Here is a 24,904-nt window from a genome sequence, read left to right as displayed (position 1 = left end):
GTTTTTCCGGAAAGTCTGTAATTGCTGCTAAAAATCTTCATTTTCTGTTGTTCCTCTAACAAATGACTGCTTGAAACAACACAACTTTTACTGTTTCAGTGCTCGGAAGTCTGAAATGGGTCTCATGGGGCATGATCAAAATGCTGACAGGGTCAGTGCCTTCTGGAGGCTCTATGAGAAAATCTGTTTTCTTGCCTTTTTCTGAGTGTAGAGGCTGCCTGCATTGCTGGCACATGGCCCCTTTCTCCACCTTCAGTGCCAGTGGTGGCAGGGGGACACTCACCTTCCTACCCCACTCTTTTACTTAAAAGACCACCGTGATTATACATGGCCATCCAGGTTACCCAGGACCACCCCTCCATCCCAAGGTCAGCTGATTAGCAGATTTAATTCTATCAGCGACCCTCATCTTCCACGTCACAAAGCACAGATTCTGGGGACTGGGAGGCAGACGTCTCGGGTGAGGAGAGGGAGGGTGGCATTAGTCTGCCTACCACCCTCAGGTCTTTCTAACTGTGAGAAAGCTTGCCCTGGATCACTTCAAAATGCTTACAAGCTCAGAAACATGCCAAAGAAGCAGCATGGCTCCCATAGTCTACCACTATCTGTCCTCTCTAATCCTGTCTGAAGTAATTCACAGGAAAAGGACATGTGCAAGAGCAGACTGGGCTGGGACTTCGTCCTCTGCTGCATGGTGAGCTTTCCGATGGAAGGGGCGCCATCTTGCCCTTGCGTTCCCCACCACCCTTCCCACAGTGTGGGCGACCCAGGAAAGAGCTCTTGAAATGCACTATGCCTAGGTAGACACATATTTGTACATCTAAGGCAACCCTTTGGATTAAGACTGTCCCATCATCCAAGAAAAGCAGTGAGAGACAAAAAAAAAAAAAAAAATTCTAGGGAGGGAAAGCCTCCGCGTACCTTGATTACAAAGTTGTCCTCAGCCTGGAGCTTCAGATCTACCACTGCCTTCCGAACCAGCGCTTCAAAGTTGAGATCTCTCCTCCGGGGCACATCCAGGGCAGGAAAGAGGTCCCCGATGAGGCCCATGAACACGGGTATGTCGTCGGTCACGATCTTGGGGATGTTGAAATCGCGCAAGGAGCGCATCAGGACTTGGTCCTCAGGGCGGTCAGGGTCCCCTCGCTTCAGGGATCCGGCCACCACCAGCACAGACTTGATGGCCCGCAGACCCCAGTCGTAGTGATCCTGAGGGAAGATGGCGCAGGTCAGGCGGGCATGCTGGGAGGCAGGACGCCCTATGCCTGTGTAGCACCTATGAAGTTATAGGCAGGTCACTTCGGAGGCCAGGGCAGAGGCTTAGGAAAAGACCAATGACATGGAAGATTGTGGTGGTCACAGATCCCAGCTCCCGGTTTGGCATTAGCTACTCTTCCCTCTATGACTGACCACAAAGCAGACCCAGGGTATACAGGGGTTGGGGGCCAGGGAAAGCAAACAGAACCACTCCCTGACCTATCTGGCTACTCCTCACATGTTCAGAGAGAGGAAGGGCATCCAGGAGGAAGCCATGTTAGCTCCTAGAGGTGGTCAGGAGGAAGCCATATTAGCTCATAGAGATGCTCAGGAGGAAGCCATGTTAGCTTGTAGAGGTGGTCAGGAGGAAGCCATATTAGCTCCTAGAGATGGTCAGAAGGAAGCCATATTAGCTCCTAGAGATGGTCAGGAGGAAGCCATGTTAACTCCTAGAGGTGGAGGAAGCCATGTTAGTTCTTAGAGGTGGTCAGGAGGAAGCCAGGTTAGCTCGTAGAGGTGGTCAGGAGGAAGCCATATTAGCTCCTAGAGATGCTCAGGAGGAAGCCATGTTAGCTCCTAGAGGTAGTCAGGAGGAAGCCATGTTAGCTTGTAGAGGTGGTCAGGAGGAAGCCATATTAGCTCATAGAGATGATCAGGAGGAAGCCATGTTAGCTTGTAGAGGTGGTCAGGAGAAAGCCATGTTAACTCCTAGAGATGGTCAGGAGGAAGCCATGTTAGCTCCTAGAGATGGTCGAGGCTGAGCTCATGTGCTCTACACTGAGGAGGACTTCAAATGCTCTGAGAAAAGCAGTGCAGAAAAATTACCAGTAGCAACTAGTAGAAAGGCAAGAGTTTAAATCAAAAGGCAGGGGTGCTTGGATATAAAGTGGTAGGAAGAAAATGAGATGGATTTAAGAGAAATCCCCAGGGTGGAATGCGCAACCGTTCATCCACGGTTGGATGGAAAAGAAAATGCCAAGGATGACTCCCAGCGTTCCAGAATTAGCTAGTGAGTAAGTGCGGGTTTGCATTCGGAAGCACAGAATGCAGAAGTAGCCTGGGGTGGAGACAGGCAGGAAGACGGGCTTTAGAGGCCCAGCTTGGGGAGCTGTGGTGTGGACTGCTACATATACAGGTTTAGAGCTCAGCAGGGAGGTTTGGGCTGGATTGGTGGATGTCGGCTGCTGGCCTGCAAGTCCGTGGTGCTGGGGACCCAGCAGATAACACAGTGAGCAAGGAACCCCAGAAAGCATGGAGAAACAGAAGAATTTTCTTTGTTTGTTTGTTGTTTAAAGATTTTATTTATTTATTTGACAGACAGAGATCACAAGTAGGTGGGGGTGGGGAGCAGGCTACCTGCCGAGCAGAGAGCCCAATGCTGGGCTCAATCCCAGGACCCTGAGATCATGACCTGAGCCGAAGGCAGAGGCTTAACCCACTGAGCCACCCAGGGCCCCCGAAACAGAAGAAGTTTTAAAGAAACACACCTGGGTCAGATTTCATGGGGCTGAGTGTGCCCATGGCTGCAAAGATGGTTCTAGTAAGAGAGGCCTGAAGGGAGGAGAAACTCAATGGAAACAACCCAAGGATGCTAGACTATGGGAAAAAAAAAAAAAAAGTCTGGGGACCAAATAGGTTTTCGTTTTAATGCTAGGCTAAGAAAAGCTAAGAAAATGAACACAAGTCTTTGCTGTAGAAGTGGTGAGAGCTTTTACTCTTTTTACAGAAAACTGACTCTCTGTGAGAAGGCTCCCCTACATTGGCCCAGACCCCATTGAAAGCCAGGCAATCCCACTGGACTGGTGGTCCAGCCAAACTGGAGAGAGTACCTGTTTCGAGAGCAGCTCTTTGCACAGCTGGTAAAGGGTGATGAACTTTCTGGCTAATGACCGTGCTTCAATGAATCCTTCTGCCACCAGCATGATCTCGCAGATCAGCTCAAAGTCGGGAACCACCATTGCACAAGGCCTGTGAATGGGGAGACAGAGGACCAAGACGGTTTCCCACCCACAGGTGAAGGGAGGCTTGGAAGACAAAAGACACTGGCGGAGGTCACGGACAGAGGGATCTGTGATATAAACACTTAGCCCTTAGCAAGGGTTTGATCGGAGATTCCCAATTTAGGGATGAGTTGGCTAAGGATAAAAGATACGGATAAAAGATATGGACTCTCTTGTCCAAGGAGATGGATAAGAATCTATTTCTCATTTTCACAATGCATGTCTCCTCCAAGTCTAGACACCTGGGGCTTATTCTGTGCTTACGTACATACAAATGTGAACATCTAATGCTAAGGTCTAAAATACCCACTAAACTCCATCTGGCCGAAGAATGCATATAAGAGGGGCACCTGGGTGGCTTAGCTGTTTAAGTGACTGACTTGATTTCGGCTCAGGTCAGATCTCAGCATCATGAAACTGAACGCCACTGAGCTCCGTACTCGCTGCAGAGTTGGCTTGGGATTCCCTCTCCCTCCCCTTCCCTGTTCTCATGTTCTCTCTCTCTTTAAAATAAATAAATAAATAAATAAATAAAGTTTTTTTTTAAAAAATGGCATGTATGGGAATAGAGGGGAATTTTTGTCTATAAGGATTTAATATAGTTTCCCCCCACTGCTAGCTCTGGAAACATTTTATTTTTAAATTACTTATTTTTAGAGTTAATTTATTAGGTATGGAACAGGAGCCCAAGATTGTTTACATTTAGCTGCATTTTCCCTAGACAGATATAAAATTTTCAAAAACATATCATTCAAGAACATTTTTCCTTTAAATTATTTTTCATTATATTTAGATTCAAAGGGGGAGCCAAACACGTAGAGTCTCAAAATTATTTTGCAGCTTAAAATAAGGTTAAGTATGAGTCCACTGGGACGTGTGGGTGGCTCAGTGGGTTAAACCGCTGCCTTCGGTACAGGTCATGATCTCAGTGTCGTGGGATCAAGACCCGCATCAGGCTCTCTGCTCAGCAGGGAGCCTGCTTCCTCCTCTCTCTCTCTCTGCCTGCCTCTCTGACTCTTTCTGACCTCTCTGTCAAAGAAATAAATTTTTAAAAAATCTTAAAATAAAAGGTATGTATCCACACAACAGAAGGCCATGGAAAATAATGATAGAGGAGGAAAACTATTTAGTGGGATGGGAAAATATTAGTTAACGGAGGCAGGGTCCTACCTTAGATTGGGTCTTATCCTAAGTTTAAAAAAGAAATACTCTGCCCACCAGATATTGGAAGGGAGCTTGCCAAAGGGCTGCAACCATCTCTGGACAATAGTTTTCAGATGGGGAAGGCAAGAGTTCTGGACTCAGACAGTCTGGGTCTGAAACCCTGTTCTGTGGGCTCCTAGCTAACGCCAGGAACGGTTCCGACCTGGGCAATGTGCTGGCCCTGTTTTCTCCCTGTACGAGGCAGGTACTAGAAGTACCCAGCTCACAGGGAGGGCTTTTGTGAAGATGAAGTATAAAAGTAGATGTTCGTATTTATTGTTTTTATGCATATTTTTCTCCACCCCCTCCCGATTTTCTGGTGTAAACGTTCCCTTTAAATTTGGTGGGGAAATTGCAAAGAGTGGCTCTGGTCAGGGTGATAAGCTACCTCTGCTTGTGAACATAAAGCTCACTTAAATACTTTGTGCAAATGAACAGCCACCACGTGGGGAAGCCTGGTGATATTCCAACCAGCTCTTGGTAGCAGTGGCCACTGGCCTGGATGGGGGGATGCCCACACTGCTCTTGTGACACAGGGATCTGCCACTGCTGGAGCACACAGGGACCGGACCGAGGGACGGAGTGCACGGGGTGGGGGGGTGGTTCAGCGGTTTCCTGGGCTCCACGTCCCCGGGAGTGCAGGGGTTCTGGGTCCCCAGATGAAGCCGACCTCTGTGTCATGACTCCCAGGGCCTCTCTGGCTCAGGTCACAGTCCAGCAGGCAGAGAATCAGAAGCCACAAGGCATCTTCTGCAACTGGGCTGCCTTCTCTGCCCTGAGACAAAGAATGGAGACCCCAGCCCCTTCTAAAAAATGCATTTGCATTTTCTTATTATGATACAGATTTTAAAGCATGGCAATCTCCACCAGTGGCCAAGGGGAAACAGAAGAGGTGTTTTTGTGCCTCACTACCAGGAGTGCGGTTCAGCAGTGCTCTTGTACAGAAAGTAATTTGTCGATGTGTATCAAGAGCCTTGAAAACGCACCTCCCTGTTGACTCAGTGATTCCGCTGCTGGGAAGCTAGCCAAAGAAAATAATCACACATACAGAGAAAAGGACTTACGCACAAAGATGCACATTACAGCAGTATGTATACATTTCTTTTAAATGTTAGAAACTGTCTTAATATTTAAATATGGGGGGTACTTAATTACACCATGGGCCATGTACTTGGCAGAATAAAATGTAGCCATAAAATGAGATTTCTTAAGTCCATCTAACAGAAGAGATGATTTCTGTTAGGATTATGATGGAGTACGAAGTGGGGGGAAAAAAACCCGAAAAAACAAAAAACCAATGTGAAACTATGTGCTAACCACAAATGTAGGACTTCAGAATACCCATATAAAGGAGAACAGAGTAGAATTCAGCAAGAAATGATTTTTACCGGTGATAGCAGGAAAGGTGGTTTTATAAACTCTATTTTGTTATGCATTCCAGATTTCTTCTTCTTTTTTTTTAATATTTTATTTATTGATTTGACAGATAGAGATCACAAGTACACAGAGAGGCAGGAAGAGAGAGAGGAGGAAGCAGGTTCCTTGCTGAGCAGAGAGCCCGATGTGGGGCTCAATCTCAGGATCCTGGGATCATGACCTGAGCTGAAGGCAGAGGCTTTAACCCACTGAGCCACCTAGGCACCCCCCAGATTTCTTCTAATATGTATGGCAACCATTTGCAGTGAAGAAAACAAGAGTAGCTTCTCTGCTGGGCCCTTGTGCAGGGCAGGGCAGACACTCACCTGAAGAGAGCCTTGAGGTTCTCCGGGAGCTCTGTGCGGCCAGCATAGCCCGGGTTCATGGTGATGAAGATTCCCACAGAAGGATCCAGACTGATCTCCTCCCCAAGGAAGTTGAACCGCTGCTTCTTGTCTCGGATTGCATCTTGAATGCTTTTGACCTGGTGAGCAAGTCGACAGAAAAGGTCTGCACCATGTTCCCGGGGTGGGGTGCTAGCTAAGGCTGGGAAGCGTGGTGACACCCGGTGGGGACACCTGCTCTGGGGCCCCTTCCCCTGAAAGACAGGTGCAGTGGCAGCACCCTGGACCATCTCCCGCCCGTCCAGAAGAAATCTAGTCGCACAGCACAGCACAGCACAGCACAGCAGCTAAGAGGTTGGGAGTGAACAGTGAGAAGGTGTCTAACCCCACTCCCTGAACACTGTTCCGAGGGCTTCTTGCATATTAATTCATTTGCTCTCCACCAAGATCTTTTGAACCCAATCCTCGATGTGAACCAGAAGCACTAGGCAGTAGGGTAGTTTGCCTGACCTTGCACCACTAGTAAGTGGTCATGTTCTGGACTTGAATCTGGGCGAGGGGACTCAGGAGCCTGGGTTCTTGGCCCTGTATGATGGAGGGAACACCAGGACCTACCCCCAGGGCTTGTGCTGAAGATAAATGAAATCAAGCCCGCAAAGAGCTTAGCATACAGAAAATGCTTAAGAAAGGCATTGGGAATTGTTAATGTGGTCCTCAGCCTGGCTTACCTCCTCTGACCACGTCTCTAGAACAGACATGGTGATCATAGCCTACCTCTTCAGGGATTGGGTGCCCCGGAGATGGCAAAGTAAGGCTGGACCCACATCCCTCCTTCAGAAAGCAGGGCCTTTCTGAAGAGATCAAACTTGTTCTTCGATGTGGGGATGTAAGCTGAAGCTTGACCTGGTCAGCTCTACATTCTAGATCACTCTTACAGCAGTGGGAAGAAACAGAACCACTGTTTTTCACACATGGTGGCGCTTTGGAAAAGCATGTGCAAAAGTGACCCATGACAGGAGGGAAGACAAGAGGGACACGCTTGCTCGGCCCGGCCCTGGAAGGTCTCCGAGTATCTCCAGCGTCTCGGGGTTCCTGAAAGCAAAAACTGACAGCAGGCGGAGCGGGGAGAGGGTGGGCAGTGCACGGTTTTGAGTGAGCTCTAGTCACGCTGGTCATGGTCAGGGTGTTTAGAAGAGCCAGGCGTTTTGGGAAGACTGGGCTGTAGGTGTGTGTCTGGGAGAGAGGGGACAGACAGAAACAGGGAAGGACAGAGCCGGAGCCGGAACACTTATGGAAAGGAGAGATGGACAGACAGAAGGACGACAGACGGACAGCAGGAGCCGACGTGGAAGAGAAAGACAGGAAGCAGCTGGACCACCTACCACAGAGCAAGCCTCTCTCCAGTGTCTGGCTGGGCGGAACTCACCAGAACGTGGGACGGGTCTACAGTTAAGATTCCGCTCCTTTCCCCAAAGTAAAGCTCTCGAGACCAAACGCACTTGAGCTCACGGCAATTAGTTTGAGACTGAAACCTCTCTTCTGCACACAGAATGGCAATGCCGTTGTGGGACAGGTGGTCTCCAGCGCCCTGCGCATGTGGGGCTCATGGCACAGCCCTGAACAGCACCCCCCGCCTCCCCATCACCGCACAGCTTATGTGGGTGGTTAAGAATGGGCTCCCTCCCTGGCCCCAGGCCTCCCAGCTATCAAATACGCAGAATACGCACCATCTTATAGGGTGGGAAAGCGAGTTTAGTCGCCATTTACTGATTGCCCTGATACCCTTGGGCGAAGGCTAGAGCCCAGGACCCTTTCAGCCACTCATGGTGACTCCGCCTCCCCTCCTGCAACACCTGAGCCCCAGAACCTCACTCTCAGGCAGAATCTACTGCGCATCACAGCACCGCGGCTTGTCCTTTCATGTGAAACTCTAGAGGGGGCGCTCGTGAGCGAGAGTATGGAGCCGATGCAAAGCTCGAGCGTCTGTGTTTGACGTGAGTTGTCCTGTTGGGTCCCCTCAATAGCTGGGCGAGATGGGCAGATCCTCATTTTAAAGGTAGGGAAACCAAGCCAGAGGCATTTAAAAAGCTGTGCCCAGTTATGCAAGACGCCGAGTTTAGGGAGGCGAGGGGAGGGGCACAAGGGAAAGCGAAGCCGTTCCTATGACTCATAGTGTAAGTCTAAAGTCAATCAAAAATAAAAAGTTGCAAGAAAAAAAGAAAAAGAAACTTGCCAGCTGTCTAACAGTTGGTACGCGGGGCAACCCGAGTTACCAACTGGGCAACCTGGTCCCAGGGCTCGTGCTCTCATTAGGCCCTTCCCCAAACTGCCTTTTACCGGAAGGACAGTGTGCTAGCCACGCACGGCTCCGCATCCGACATGTACCTTTTGGGGGAATTTTATTTTGCTCTGAAAATAATCATAATTTAGAGACCTGTGTTCCCACGAGCTAAGAAAAGGCACATTCACTCACTAAAGAATACACACACACACAGACACACACACACAGACACACACACACACACAGCTACGTAGAAACCAGTGTTCTCAGCTAGGGGTGATTTTGCACCTGCCCTCCCCAAGGGATATCTGGCCATGGCTGGAGACATTTTTGTTGTCCCAAGTTGGAGGGGGCGGAATTTCTGGAATTATTAGGCTCAAGACATTGAACATGCCAAAGTTGGGGAAATCGTGGTCCACAAAATCATTTCACCAGTGAGGAAATTGAAGGCAAGAAGGTACAAGGGGCTCCTCCACCATTCGGCATCCTGGGGCCTACCAAATTCCTGCGCAAATTCTTAGCTCCACCCCTGGCTGACCCAGTCAGAAATTCTGGGGTGGGGTCCAGTTGATGGGTAAGCTCTCCAGATGATTTGGATATAGCCTCAATTCAAGAGCTACCGTGGTCTGGTTAATTCTTGGATTTCTGCTCCTCCCCACTGCCCACGGTGTCCCCATCAGACCTGCAAGCTGGCCCCTCCCCCTTGGCACACCTGCGCCTTCCACTCCTTCTGCCCCACCTGCCGTGGACAGGACATGTCTCTGTAGCCCGCTAACCTGGGCCAACCCGGCTCAAGCTGGTGGGTCTTCAGGTCAGACGCATGTAAAGCAGAAGGCAGAAAGCGAGCTCCAGGAGAGAAAGGATGATTAAAGGCTGTGAAGGCTGGACGAGAAAGTGAGCCTATCAAGATCCACCGGGCTCGGGCTGGGGGGATCAGAGTTTTGACCTCTCTGTATCGCAGGCCAGGCCCGATTGCAGATGATTGGTCCAGGATCCTGCACAAGCCTCGTGTACATGTCTGACCCTAGGGGTGCTGATGGGATCTCTTAAGAATGAGGTCTTTCCCTTCCAAGGCTAAAAGCTGGTGGGGATCATGGAGGGTTCTACCCTGACATCCTCCCACCTAGGCTGGAGACTTTTATCAGATACACTCATGAAGGCTAATGGTCACACCATCTTTTCTGCAGGTGACAGGTGTCAAGGAGGTCATCGACTAGCTCAGAGTTGCCTGAATCCTCCCAGTTTTTTCCTCCAACCCCCTCTACCTTGCCCTTTCCATTCTAGGGAAGTGGCCCATTTCAGGGTCCAGACCTTGCCCCCAGATGCCATGTGGTACTAAAATCCTGCCTTGCTCACTTCATCCTTCTCTCTGCAAAAGCAGATTGCAGTTTGCAGGAAGTACAACACACTCACGCTTTGTACTTTAGAAAAAAGAAAAGTAATTTTGTGTTTTCACCTTAGACCTTCAGCTCCTCTATAAAGAGTGGTACGTGGGAAGCTCCCTTGGTTCTGAGACCCTAGCATGTGTTCGGTGCCCTGAGTCCTGGATCAGTCCTTGGAACACTGCTGTGGTGGCCTCCCAAGGCCTTGTTAACTGATCTGTTGTTTCTTGCCACTTCCTTCCTTGGCCCCAGCATACCTGTGCCATGGGGAAGGAAGGGACATGGCAGAAATGTCTGGTCAGGGAGCATGGAGAGGGACAGGGGGCTGGGGGAGGGGGGCGGTGGAGTGTGTCCTGCAGACACGCATCTCCGGGCCCAAGGCCTAGCAAGCTGATTGAGATGGTACTGGCAAAGTTCTGGGGGAAAAAAAGGGTAAGTGTATTTTATACATTTTTAAAATAGCAGAGTAATTGCTCTCACAAATGCCACACTTTGTCCCAATCACATATGCAGTTCTGCTTGACCAATCTGACAGAGACATGAAAATACCCACCTCCAAGAACGCTGGAGCACACACACTTTTGGAGAAGTTACGGGAAAGAGGAGCACAGACAGGCAAGGAGCCAGAGGAGGAGGCAGAGAAGGCGGGTGGGGGGAATGGGGGAGAGCGATCACAGCTGGTGTGGCTTCTGAACCAACATGCCAGCCTGGATTGCTGCGGGAATAATTAAGTGCAATTTTCTCCTTGGACGGGTATAGGATTTTAAACGGGATGGGCTCAGATTCTGCCCAGGCTGTTGTCAGACCACTTTCTTGAGAATGTCTCTCCTACAGGTGTGTGCCGAGACTGGAATATGAAAGCATCCAGAATTCTGGGTTGAACTTACTTAATTCCAGAAGCAAAAAGGAACTTCAGAGAACCTACAAGGACATTCTGTTGGGCAGTTTCAAAATAAGGTGAATTCACAGTGTTTATCTATTATGTTAGGGAAAGTGGCTGGTGAGTATTGCCTCATCACTTAGGGCACTATGTTTGGGAAGACAGTCTGAAGTTGGGTCAGCTGAGAAGGAGTGAAGAGTGTTGAGGAGGCTGGTGAGACCTGGATGCGGACCCTCCTTCCCTGCCCCACGTGTCATGCCCTTTTATTGCCCTTTAGCCTGTGGCCTGCAGTGCTCACATAATAATTATAGTAATCACCACTTCCATCATCATCATAGTCATCACCGTCATCAGTACCACTGTCACCACCACCACCATTACTGCTATTTCCACACCATCACCATCATCATGACCATCATCATGACCACCATCATTATAGTCACCATCATCATCATGGCCAACACCATCACTATCATCTTATTACCACTATTTTCACACTACCATCATCATCATGACAACCTTCATCACCGTGATCATCATCATCACCATGACCATCATCACCAAGATCATCACTACCAGTATAGCCACCACCAATATCACCACCACCACCACCACTGCCACCATCCTCATAGTTATCACCATCACCACCACCATCATCATGGTCATCATCATCACCACCACCACTATTATCATCATGGTCATCACCATTATCACCACCATCATTATTATGACCACCATCATCATCACCACCATCATCATGGTCATCACCATCATCAACACCATTACTGTTGTTGGTAGTATCACAGAGATTAATACTTGTCACATGCCTACTATCTGTAGAGCTTTAAGTGCTTTGCACACATTAACTCTTTTAATAATTATTATAACTGCATCTAGTAGGTACTATTATTAACTCTCTTTACAGATGTGAGATTTGAGACATAGACTTGCCTAAAGTCACCCAGCTGGTAGGTGGCAGAAACAGAGCTGAACATTGTTGTGTGGTTTCAGATATGAACTGCACACATAAGCACTTGCCAACCTCCTTGCCTGGTTTATCCCACCCTATAAGAAGATGTTTAAGATCCCAATTGCATGTGCGGTTGCTCCCACAATCTCTGGAACCCAAGATGAGCTCTACACTGACCCTGGTCTGGCTCTCACGGTTTCTTGTTGGCTCTTCCCCGGGGCTTCTTGGAGGGACACCGAGATGGCCCTTTGGCAACCCTGTTGCACTGGAACACCAGAGGGGTAACTGTTGAGGCTAAGGGGTTTCAGGGAGGGCAGTCATCTCAACACAGCATGACGGGTGAGGAAGAGAAAGGCCCTCTGCCGTAAGGCCAACAGCCAGAAGGGAGGATGTGGAAACTCTTAACAGCAGAGACGAGAGAGGCAGACATCACAGTAGGTAGAACTAACAGAGGATGGTGGGCAAGGGAGTAAAAAAGATGGGTGATCCATGAGCTGCCAGGTGCCTACAGTGGAGGAAGGAGAAAAACCCCAGGCACATGGTATAATTATGGTTATCAATCCCGACACTCATGGCCACAGAGAGCTTAAGCTTCTCTCTCGACTCTCAGAACCATCCTAGGCCCAGAATTAGTACTCAGAGAAAGCTCTATTTTATTCATGTTACTTTACATCTTCTATCCCCAAATTCACACAGAGCTAAAAGGGGTCTTAATCCTGGTCCTTCTAAGTTCTGAAGTGACCACACAGAGGTAAACGCAGCCAGTGCCATGTTTTTGGCCAGCTCAGGCGTGTTTTTCTTTTCTTTCTTTTTTTTTTTTTTAATTGATTGAGTTGCCAACTTCCAGAAACCTGGAGATTTTTTTTTTTTTTTAAATAAAAATCTGGAATTTCAGCTTCTCTTTAGAATTTAAAAAATCTGGCAGCACTGACATATTCTGACAAGGCAGAAGTGTGCTGGTAAATGCTGAAGACCCAGCTCACCAGGAGAATGAAATGCTCGATTGTAGGATTTGCCAGTTTCCATTGTGAGAGGACTCCTCTCACACCTGGTTTCGAGCCACCGATGTGAAACGCACCCAGCCAGCACCTGTGGCCCAAGCTAGTTGAGGGTTCTCAGTCCAAGAGAGTGTTCCAGCCAGCTCTTTGACTTCCTGCTGCCCCCAACTCCTACGGAGTCCAACAATCCAAAGGCAGGGAAAACCATACATCACCACCGGGAACGAGAGAAGAGCTCCATGGTTTTGCAACTTGCGAAAGTCTCATCAAGAGACAGGGCAAGAGTCCCTGCGTGGCAGCACCAACAGGCGGGCCAGTGCAAGAGATGATGACCTTGTGCGGGGGGTGGGGGGGTTGCGAAGTTCAGGGACCCCTGCAGAGCCCCCTCACCCAACTGCTTATGGCTCCCAGATCCATCTGGAGATGAAGGTGAGCCATGGAATCAGTGGATGGTGTGAGCTCCCCTGTTGTTCCAGCCCACATGGACGGTGACAGCTTGTGGCATGGGGACAGCATGCTGGGGTGGGGAGGGGTGTCCTGTCAGGATGCACAGGCCAGCAGGAGCGGGAGGGTGCTACTCTGTCAGCTTCTCCACCGTGGACCACCATCTGCTGCAGACACAGGGTGGTCTGTGGTGCCCTTGCCCCCAGAAGCGTGTCTGTCAAGCTAAGCTTTTGCCTTGTCCACGCCCCTGCCCCACCCATTCCACTCACTGGCGCTGAAGGAATCAAACTGAGGCTTAGGGGGACCGAAGAGTCCTGCCCAGCTCTGTTTTTCTTGTTCTGTCCTCTATACATATTGCTCTGGAAATCAAGGCAAAAGACAGGAGGGAAATTATGTGGTTGGGCTGTAGGGAGCCCAGGCACAAACTGGGAGGCCAGTCATGCCGGTGTCCCAAGGGCCGTCACCACAGGCTTACTTCACTGCGTAGACCCTTATACCGCCTGTGGAGCTGGTAGCCTGGGGGGGCCTGAGACCACAAGCTCCCCCGAGGCACCAAGTTTCCTAGAAGGGGGAGAGAACAGATGCTGGCAAAGGCTATGCTTCGCTGGGGCAATGGAGAGGCTTTGGGGGAAGGCATCCCACTGAGGATGCAGCTCCAACTGGGGCCACCACAAGAGGCCACTGACTTCACTATGGCCACTGACTTTCCTGCTGCTCAGCCCCTCCTTAAGACCATTGCCGAGCAGGGAGCAATTTTCCCTGCAGAAGCTTCTAGAGGCTCCCTGCTGCCCACTGAAGAAGGCACAATACACATCACAGCATCAGAACCCGTCTGCTGTTTGCCTTGAACCCACCCCTTTAGCCTCATGTTCTTCTCTAGCATTTTACTCCTTATATACTAGATATCTGTGTCTAGACCTGCTCCCCGACAGTGTGGGCGGGGGTGCTGGGTTCAAGTCCTAACCTTGCCACTTGCTGACAATGTGTGCTTGGACAAATTACTTTTCAGCTGGTCTTCAGATTCTCCCCCCAGTGTCTATCTAGGACATAAGTGATGATACATAAGAAGTAGTTGGCACAGAAAAGAGTTTCAGCAGAGGCTGTCTCTCTTTTCCCTTCCCCTTCCTCTTTCTGCTTGCTTCTTCTGTCTGTAAAGACCCTTACCCTAATCCATACCATCTCCACCTCTTTTAAGGCCTGTTTCCAAGATGGTGTATTATTTAGCAGTCTTGCCCCATCCCGTGAGTCCAGAATCAAATCACTCATAGAGCACTGAAGAGCGCTCATGCCCATCTCAAGAGTTAAAGTTGATTTGTGAAGTTAGGGGTCAAGTCCTATTCAACTCCCCCCACCCCAGTTCTGAGCATAGCACTCACTGTGCTACATGTGTTTCACGGAGGAGACGATTTCTGGATGAGTTGAAAGACAAGTGGCCACACAGATGTGACCCAAACATGACTTCCTTCCTTCAGCAACGGGCACTCTGGGAGCCTCGCTTTAAACACAATGAGGGGAACTGTACTGAGGGAGGTAGAGCAGCTTTCCCAGACTCAACTACAACAAGGAAGATGCTTCCAAAGTCCATGGCCTTTCCAAGAGCTGGGCCCTCCCATCCAGTCTGATCCTCTCCTCGCCCCCCAGGAAGCAGGTGGAACCTGTCACAGAGGAGGAAATGGATTCCCATGGCCAGTAAATCGATCCACCTCAGTAGGGACTCACAGGATGCCCATATCCTTGCTCCAGGACTGATTTTAGAGGGTGAGGGGGCACAGAGTCCAAGTTGGGAGGGGGACACAGAAGTGGATGAGCAGAGCTTGACAGCAAGAGGACGTAGGCTTCCACAGCATGAGGCAAGAAGACCACGGGGCTCCCACTGACTTCTGGCCCCCATACCTGCACGGCCACCACTGACAGGACCTCCACCGAGATTCGGTTAAACTCATCAAAACAGCCCCAGGCACCAGTCTGAGCCAGGCCTTTGTAGATATTGCCACAAGACTGCAACAAAACGTAAAAAGATTAAATTAGTCTCAGTGCTGGGCTCATCGGCGTGCATCTAAGTCAGTCCCCATCCTGTTTGTGAAAGATCCTTTCAGTTCTCTCAAGATCACTGGTTTGAAAAACTCCTATTATAATTTCAAGGGCACTTACATTCTTGATGGCTATGGGTGCCCACGTAAGTCATGGGATCAAACAGAACATTTTTAAGACACCTGGACTAAAATCCTTTTAAAATGTCATCAGGCTTCCATTACTGTTGATTCTGTAGCTTTCAAAATCCCAGGAAATGAATAAAATATTGTTATTATTATTATTTTTTGCACCATACAGACCAAAAAAAAAAAAAAAAAAGCCTTCTACTCAGCCTTTGGCATCTGCTGATAAAAAAAGTTTATGTCTATATCTTTAGATCCGAGCCCCAACTCCCAGGCCTCCCAGAGGGCTAGGAAGCTGGAGATAGACAGGGAAAGTGATAAGATCTGTAGAAAGTGAACGACAGGTAAATATTTTCAAATGAGAGCAACAAAAGAATTTCAAAGGGAAGATGGCATATCTGCCCTAAAAATAAAAACCATCTGGGCATTCGGTGTGAAGCAGTAAACCATGGAGTCATACAAAGGGGGAGGTTACGGGGGGACACTCTCAAGGCCATTGGCAAGGTGATGTCGCTAAAGCACTGGGCAAGTGGAAAAGCCTCATTTGCTTCTGTGATGAGGGTTTGCTGACCATCAGCGCTGTGCACAGCTCATGCTCTAGATGCAGAAGGGCTCAGTCCCTCTAAGTGCTTCTAGCTAGGCTGTGGATAGAAGGCGTACAGACAAAACAGGTAAATTGCCACAGGAAGCAGTGGTTCCAATGGGCATAGTAAATGACACAGCTGTTAATGGTGTTCAGAGAGGAGAGTGAATTAAAGCACTTGCTAGTGACCTGTGTTGCCAGAGAGTTGAATTTCAGACAGTATTAGGACATTTCCCGAAGTTGATTTCATGGGATGTCAAATCTCGGAGATGCCGCTTGAAGAGAAAATGTTTGACTCAACTGAGTTTAGGAAACACCGCATTCTAGAACCCTCCTTTGCTAATTTAAAACATATATTAGGACTTTAAGGGAAGGACTGGAAAGTCCTGCGCCATGAAATTTGGTCAATGTTTTAAAGCCAGGATTTTCTGTTTTCCTCATGGGACTCCTGGTTTTCTCAGGATGCACGCTGGTGAACATTTGTGTAGTGGACAGAATGCAGGAAGGGAAGTCCGAAGATCTGGGGTGCTGGTATCTCACAGAACTGTATGTTGTCTTCAGAACACGCAGTGGGAATGCTGGATGGTAAGTGTCTGGGCAGGCAGAATGGAAGAGGGTAGGAAAGAGTGGGTAAGGGCTTTCCAGGAGCAGTAAATATTATGGGCAAAGTATGAGCAAAATCATATTATGTCTAGGGAAAAATAACGCTGTTGTTTGGACTAGAAAGTTGAATTACAAAAGGAGGTCATGGTTATGAAATCCTTGAATTATCAGAAGGGACTGTGCAGGTCCGTGGAGGTTTGGGGCAGAGGAAAGCAAGATTAAAGCAACATTTTAGGAGAATCGATCTAACATCCCATAAGCTAGCCTGTGATAATGGTGGAAGGATAAGCCCCACATTTCTTTAAGCTCCCTGAATTAACGGATTCCTCTATTCACGCAACGGACACTTCCTAAGCACGTACTGTGAATCAGGGACTGTCCTAGGTCATGAGGAATCACCTGTGAGCAGGGAGACAAAGCCATAATCCTTATGGGGTATACATTCTAGGGGAGAAAACAGACAATGACACAAAAAGAAGAGAAGGTCAGATAATGACAAGTCTCATGAGAATCCTACAAGGATATGGTTATTTCGGACTGAGTAGCCATTGATAGTCCCTCTATGGAGGAGGGGATGTAAATCCCAGACATTGCATCTTATAGGTGGATGTTGTTCTTATTGTATTCATGAGTATGTGTGTGGGTATATATATAACACTTGATATGCATATATAGTAATATATATTATGTCCATTGCTGTCTTTGGCAGCACATCAAATGCCACCATTACTTATGTGGCAGTTTGGGAATCAAACGCCCATGTCTTTGCAGATGAACAGTGGTTCTGAAAACTTGTTAAAGATTCCATCAAGTGGAAATCTGATATAGAAGACAAAAAAAGGGTAAAGTTTCCATAGGTGGATACTGGTCATCCCCACACTTTACCCTGTGGGCCTGAGTACAGCCAGGGACCCCACATCACCAAACTTTTTGATGCCACCCCAACAATAGGAAGGTACTATGAGCCTGACTATGGTGTCACCTAGCACAAGACACTGTTTCTGGGATAAGGCGAAAGATCTTGGAGCTTTGAAAGACCTGCTGAAGGATGAATCAACATTGGTGAGTGATTACAACTATGGAAGGAAGGAGGTGAAAAACCAGTGTGTCTAAAATTTCCACACTGGGGAACAGGGAAAAATGAGAACCTTAGCATGCATGGCTTGGGGATGCTGGCGGGGAGGAAGATGGGGGTCAGCAGGAAATGTCTGAGAAAGGCTGTTAACCAAACATGAGGGCATTCAAATGCCCTTCCTTCTAATTGGGAAGACTAGTTCTTGGGCGAGCCTGGAAGGTAGATTCTGAAGTCATCAGGACCGAGATAAAATGTGAAATTATAAAAGAGGATCAGAGAAGGAGACCCAGATGGCAGGATCAGAGAGTTATTCTGGAATATAATGTTTCAGAGACCAAGAGAGTAGGTTTCTCAGAAAGGGATGCGTGTTTTATAGTGTTGATGCCACAGAAAGGTCCAACAACAACAACAACAAAAAATCGCAGGTACTTTCAGGTTCAAAACCATTTGCTGCTTCAGCAACAGCATCTCTGAGTTAAGGTCAACGGGGACAGGACTGCTGGCATGACATAAAGAACATTTTAGCACTAAAATTGCAATGGTTTCCAGAGGAAGCAACTAGGTTTAAGGGTTTTCCAACCAGATGCAACAGAGGGGAGCCATGAGTTTGCTTTTTCCCCAAGTCTTCACACTGTTCTGTGTCTACCCCGTTACCTGATACCTATAGAGGCAGAAGGCAATGTTAGGGTCCCTGACCACAGTCCATCTCTCCTCTTTACCCTCCCCCATCTTAACACCCCTCTTCCCCATGTCCACCAGGTATCATTCTGTTCGTTAAAGTCTCTCATTTTTTCTTTTCCATTTATACTACCCCAAGGTCTGGTGACTCACCATTCCTGGTTTGAGTAACTGCAATGTTCTCAGCAAAAATTTCCGCCTTTCAGTCCCTTTCTGCTCCCATTCATCTGGCTACCCAAGGGGTCTTCCTCAGATGCCATCCATTTTTGTCATGCTCCCACCTGAGTCCTAAAGCCCACAGGGTCTTCCTAATGGCCACCACTTCTGGGACATGTTCTCTTCATGGCTTTTTGTCCCTTCCTCCTTGTGGAACCCCTATCTCCTATAATCTATCCTCCAGTCTGCTCTCATGCACTTGACTACTGCTCCATATTTATTGCTAACTTGTTCTCTGGGGATATGGAAACAGGTTGTTGTGAGTGTCCCGTTGTTGTTGTGAATGACCCGTCAGAATGACGCCTGGTGAGGTGTGAAACAGCTCTTCCTGACCCTCACTCCATTCTCCCCTTGTCCCAGCTAAGCCCTGTGAGGACAGTTCAGGGGAGAAGGCAGAGCAAGGAGCAGGGGAAGGACCGTGATGCACAGGGAACTTGGTTATGTCTTTGAAGCTGATGTTCTAATGGGTTAGGTGGTGTTAAAATTGTATACGCCCTGTTTGGCACTCACCCAAACCTTACACAGCCTTGGGTCTCACACCTCCAGGATGTTCGTGACCAGCGTACTCTGTGGTCTTCCCATCTCTGAAGTATTCCAGGGATTAGAGTCTGTAGAACACACATTCTACATGCTATTTGGTATCTCCCCTAATTATTTCATCTATCTCTATTGTCTATCCAGATAGACCAGGTTATACTTTGTCTCTGTATCTATCCATCATCTATCATCCTGTCATCTCTCTCTCTCTCATTTCTCCATCTACCTACGTGTATTCCTCTGTATCATGTATCTATCCATCCACCCACCCACCCACCCATTTATCCATCCTTTCATGATGCACACACATGCTGAGCAATGGTGATACTCTGTAAATTAACTTGCTTGCTGGAGAGCATTTTGTGATGAAAATAACTCTAATCAGCTGGACACCAAAGGGAAGAGGAGGTTTGCAAACGGCTCAGTGAGGATGTTGGTTACATAGGATATTTGATGCCTAGGAAGAGACCGCCATTATTTTGGCGTGTTTCCCTACAGTTATCCCTATAGTTCTTGCTCTGATCTGTGTCTTCAGTAGACTCAACCAAAGCTTTGCACAGTCCAGACAAACTATGGATAGACCCCTCTTCTCATCCTGTACCCTCAGAGGCATTGGTGGGATATGAGGATTCAGCTGTAAGTTTTGAAAGAATTGGAGAAGATAGCCTTGGTGACTCCCTCACCATGGGGCCAACTCATTTATTTCTGTTTGCTTTCCAGGCATCAATTTGAAGAAACCCTGCTGATCTCCTTCAATTGATACACCAGGTCTTCTACATCTAAATGACCGTGTCCTCTGGAATGTCCCTCTGGGAGAATACACTTATTCAGCAAATCTGCCTTTGATCAACTATAGAAGAATCTAGAAACTTAATTCTTAAAGGTTGAGTTCATAGGAAAAAACCCACTTCCTTCTTTTAGCCTGACTTAAAGAGAAATATTACTTTAAAAAAATTTTTTTTGAGAGAGAGCATTCACGTGTGTGCACATGCTCAGATGGTGGGGTAGAGGGGGAGGGAAAGAAAGAATCTTAAGCAGGCTCCACACCCACCATGGAGCCCAACTCGTGGCTTGGTCCCACGACCCTGAGATCACAAGCTGAACCGAAATCAAGAGTCAGATGCTTAACTGACTAAAACACCCAGGTGCCCCCCTCCTAATTTTTTTTTTTTTTTAAGAGAAATAGCACTTTAATGTGTTCATCATTAAAAGTAACCATGATAAAATGTAAATTGTGTAGAATATGGGCAGGACAGCTGTTTGGCATCTGAATCCTCACTTTGTTTGCTTGCTGTGAGCAAACACAGCGGCTTAGGTCTCTGCAACTCTTTGCACAGCAAAATTTTCCATACAAGAGAAATTACTAAACTTACAGCTGATGAATCTCATTTAGACCTCTGTATGTTAGCTCACAGTCTCTAAAAGTATTCTTAAATTAAATTTATTTTGTACCCCATCTATGATGATTTACACATATAAATATTTAATCTACTAATGCTAAGCCTTTATTTTTCCTCTCACTCTAAATTTATTTACATGCCATCCTGTTTCAAAAGGGACTTAAGATAGTTTACCAAAATAATACAATAAAACAAAATAAAAATAAGGAGAAAGTGAGACAATCTTATTACACTTAAAAAAAAAAAAAAAAAAGAATCAGGCACCTGGGTGGCTCAGTGGGTTGGGCCTCTGCCTTCAGCTCAGATCGTGATCCCAGGGTCCTGGGATCGAGCCCCACATTGGGCTCTCTGCTTAGCGGGGAGCCTGCTTCCTCCCTTTCTCTCTGTCTGCTTCTCTGCCTACTTGTGGTCTCTGTCTGTCAAAAAAATAAATAAAAATCTTAAAAAAAAAATCTATATGACCTCTAGTAGAATATTGCTAGCTAAGAAATGACCTATGGACCTCTTGTTCCTCTTGCTTTTCTCTAGAACACAGAACCTGGAATACATTTAAAAAAGTAAAAATGAGGAGCCCCTGAATGAAGAACATTGGTCTTGCCCTTGACCTTCGTGGGTATCACTTGTTGGAGTGGAAGTTAATCTAGTCTCCTTCAGAAGTCACATTTGCCTTGTAAAAGTATTTTTCCCGGGGCGCCTGGGTGGCTCAGTGGGTTAAGCCTCTGCCTTCGGCTCAGGTCATGATCTCAGGGTCCTGGAATTGAGCCCCCGCATCGGACTCTCTGCTCAGCAGGGAGCCTGCTTCCTCTTCTCTCTCTGACTGCCTCTCTGCCTACTTGTGATCTCTTTCTCTCTCTGTCAAATAAATAAATAAAGTGTTTTTTTTTAAAAGTATTTTTCCCTTGTAGAAATACTGGGGAAATGCCCATTTTTCCAGAGAAGCACAAATTCGACTTCCATGTAAAGACTTCATGGGAGCCACTTGTGAGCCCTTCTGTAGTTCTAGGTCAAACAGTGAATGTAGGCCTTTGGATAGATGCTCAGCCTTGTCATTGTACAGGTGACAAGAGACCTCAAAATGAAGCTCACTGGCTTACAGGGAGGTAACCAATCTCCAGGGATCAGATATCCTCAGGTCTCCTGGGATGAAGCCAGCAGAGACCTCTGTGCCTGGACCTCTGAGCTGGGCCAGGGTGGCATGAATAAACCTGGACCTAAACTGGGCTGCCACCCAGTTTTTAGTCCTGCCGCCCCCCACTGCCCCACCCTTGAGTTGAGGCATACCTTGTAGTCCATCTGCTCTGAGCAGTTGAACACATACACCATGATGCCCAGTGCTCGGCCCAGGTCCTTGGTGGTCTCTGTCTTGCCTGTGCCTGCGGGTCCTGCTGGGGCTCCACTCATGGTCAGGTGCAGAGACTGGGTGAGGGTGATGTAGCATCTGGAGAACACAGGAAGGTGGAGGTCATTGCCAGGGCCCTAGGTGGCCTGACCAATGGCTCTGGTCCTGCTGGGTCCTGGGGAGATAGACCTCAGGTTCTAGGCCCTGGGAGACCTGACAGCTTCTGTAAAGGAGAGCCAGAGCCCCCCACTCCCACCTGTTCCCCTCAGCGCTATGGGGAGAAGTCTCTGAAGGGTCACCTGATCCTTCAAGGGCATCACAGGCTCACTGTCAGGCCTTCTGATCTTGCACCTGCTCACTGACCATCTCTCCATCCCTCCACCCCAGTGCCCTAAGTGTCTTCATGGAGAGCTACTCTCACATGTCCATGCTATGTTCTGAATGTCTGCGTGCCCCAGCCCCCCAGTTCATTCATGGCAATCCTAACCCCCAAAGACTATGATGTGGGGAGGTGGGGCCCTTGGGAGGTGCTTAGCTCATGAAGGTGGAGCCTCATGAACGGGATGAGTGCCCTGATAAAAGAGGCTCCTGAGGGACCCTCTGTCCCCTCCACCATGCGAGTACATGGCGAGAAGATGGCAGCTTTGAGCCAGAAAAGGGGCCCATACAAAAACATGACCATGCTGGTGCCTTGATCTTAGACTCACCAGCTTCCAGAAGAGTGAGAAACCCATCTCTGCTCTTTATAAGCTACCCAGACTGTGGTGTTTTGTTACAGCAGTTCAAGTAAACAAGGAGAGCCAGACACACTAGGACTGTGCCTGTTCCTCTTTTTTTCCCCCATCTAGCCCCAGTCCTTCTGGTCCACCTGAGTCATGTTCTTCTTCAACACGGTCTTCAATAGCCCAGCTGGTGGCTACTCACCCCTTGGGTCTCATATTTGACATGGTTTCCCCCACTTAGGAGTATTCCTGGACCTCTCAGGGGTGGGAAAGTGAGCAGACGCCCCTCGGATGAGCTCCTCTTCCACTCTATGGCACTCCAGCTACCAACAATATAAGCCACATGCACTTTTCATCTAGATCTTCATAAGGACATGAAGGTGGGGCCATGTCTCATTCATTGTTTCATCTCCAGAGTCTAGTAGAGCTCTGGGCACATTAGGCCCTCAGTAATTATTGATGAAACAAGTTCATGAATGACGGTGTCAGTCATTGTATCTGTTTAACCCTCCTGTGACTATCTTTCCTAATAACAAAATAAAATCAGCTTTAAGCTTCTTTCTAGTCCTTCTTATTTTTTAAGTTTATTTACTTATTTTAGAGGGGGGAAGGGGAGGGGCAGGAGAAATTCAAGCAGACTCCTCGCTGAGCGTGGGGCCTGACTCAGGGCTCAGTCCCACAACCCTGAGATTAGGACCTGAGCCAAAAACAAGAGTCAGATGCTCAGCTGGCTGTGCCACCCAGGCCCCCCTTGTTTCTGGTACTTTTAAGAAGGACTTGCCTTTCCACTTAGTTGGAAATGTGCCTTTGAGTAATAAGCACATAAAAAGATGCTCAAAACCACTAGTCATTAGGGAAATGTGAGTCAAATCCACAGTGAGATACCATGATGCACCCTCAAGGATGACTATGGTCGCGTGTTGGCAAGGATGTGAAAAAACTAGGAAACTCATACACATTTGTGGGGATGGAAAATGGTACAGCTACTTCGGAAGACGGCTCGGCAGTTTCTTAAAAAGGAAAGCTTACTGGGACAACAAGATGGCTCAGTCGGTTGGGCATCTGACTCTTGGTTTCTGCTCAGGTCATGATCTATGGTCATGGGGCTGAGCTCCAAGTCAGGTTCCACAGTCAACAAGAAGTCTGCTTGGGATTCTCCCCATCTGCTCATACCCTGCTTGATCTCTCTCTTTAATAAATAAATGAATCTTTAAAAGAAAGAAACCAAACCAAACCAAACCAAAAATGAAACAAAAATGTAAAGCTTATTGTATGATTCACTAATTCCCCTTCCAGGACTTTACTGAAGGGAAATGAGCGTTTATGTTCAGATAAAGACTTACACAGAAATGTTCCTAGCAGCAATATTCTTTTTTTAAAAAAATATTTCATTTATTTATTTGTCAGGCAGAAGAAGAGAGAGAGAGAGAGAGAGAGAGAGAGAACGCATACAAGCAGGCAGAGGCAGAGAGAGAAGCAGGCTCCCTGCCAATCAAGGAGGGACTCGATCCCAGGACCCTGGGATCATGACTTGAGCCAAAGGCAGTGGCTTAACCCACTGAGCCACCCAGGCGTCCCAGCAATATTCTTAATGCCAAGAACCGGAAACATCCCAAATGTCCGAATGGGTAAACAGTTATGTGATGTATCTGTCCAGTAGAATACTATTTAACAATGTAAAGGAATGAAGTACGTATAGATATATGTTACACAAGGGGGAAGCTTTAGAAGCATTATGCTAGGTCAAAGGTGCATAATATCTTGTAGGGTATCATTTCATTGATGCAATGTCTGGAAAACACAGAGACAGACAGCAGATCAGTGGCTGCTTGGGAAGAGGACTTGGGATTGACAGGAAAACGGTGATAGCCAAGTTTGAAACTGGATGGTGGTAATGGTTGTACAGCTCTACAAATTACTAAAAGTCATTGAATCATACATTTGTTTTAGGATTTTAGGTAATCTCTACACCCAATGTGAGACTCGAATTTATAATCCCAAGATTAAGAGTCACATGCTTCACCAGCAGAGCCAGCCAGGCATCCCTGAACTGCACACTTGTGATGGAAGAACTGTAGAGCTCATACATTATACCTTGGGAAAGCCACTAAAAATGTGCCATTGGCCTAACTTTTCAAAACCTAGCAAATTAATACCCAGGCTCTGGGTTTAATTAACCTGCAGGCTGGACCAGGAGGTGCTGTCCAAGGGGACTTCCAAAATGAATTGTGTTTCCAAATCTGAGGTCTAAAGTTCACCTGAAACCACAGGCTAACGCCCTTCATGCCAGATGGGGATTGTGTCTCCACGAGAAGCAAACTGGGTTTGAAAAGACTTGAAGAGAGGCCCTGAATTCTTCAACTGCGCATAAAACCCCTGCAATGCATTTCACTTTTTGTATGTGAAACCCGGGAAAGCAG

The 24,904-nt window shown here is 47.7% G+C and overlaps 1 protein-coding gene across 4 annotated transcripts in view; it reads right to left on the bottom strand.

The window, feature by feature from the left end:
• Positions 1 to 24,904, bottom strand: part of DNAH9 (dynein axonemal heavy chain 9) — a 318,684-nt gene that overhangs the window by 189,548 nt on the left and 104,232 nt on the right. For 3 of the 4 annotated variants that reach the window (XM_082708418.1, XM_082708419.1, XM_082708420.1), the window contains 5 exons: positions 21,705 to 21,861; positions 15,069 to 15,173; positions 6,203 to 6,360; positions 3,087 to 3,225; positions 922 to 1,209 (listed from right to left, as the gene is read on the bottom strand). In XM_082708418.1, the coding sequence (XP_082564544.1) occupies positions 922 to 1,209; positions 3,087 to 3,225; positions 6,203 to 6,360; positions 15,069 to 15,173; positions 21,705 to 21,861 (847 nt within the window). Of the gene's footprint in view, positions 1 to 921; positions 1,210 to 3,086; positions 3,226 to 6,202; positions 6,361 to 15,068; positions 15,174 to 21,704; positions 21,862 to 24,904 lie in introns of those variants that run through there. The other variant, XM_082708421.1, reaches the window with a different exon arrangement.

Source organism: Mustela nivalis (assembly GCF_964662115.1).
Source record: "Mustela nivalis genome assembly, chromosome: 17".
NCBI lineage: Eukaryota > Metazoa > Chordata > Mammalia > Carnivora > Mustelidae > Mustela > Mustela nivalis.
This window is presented reverse-complemented; position numbering and strand designations above follow the sequence as displayed.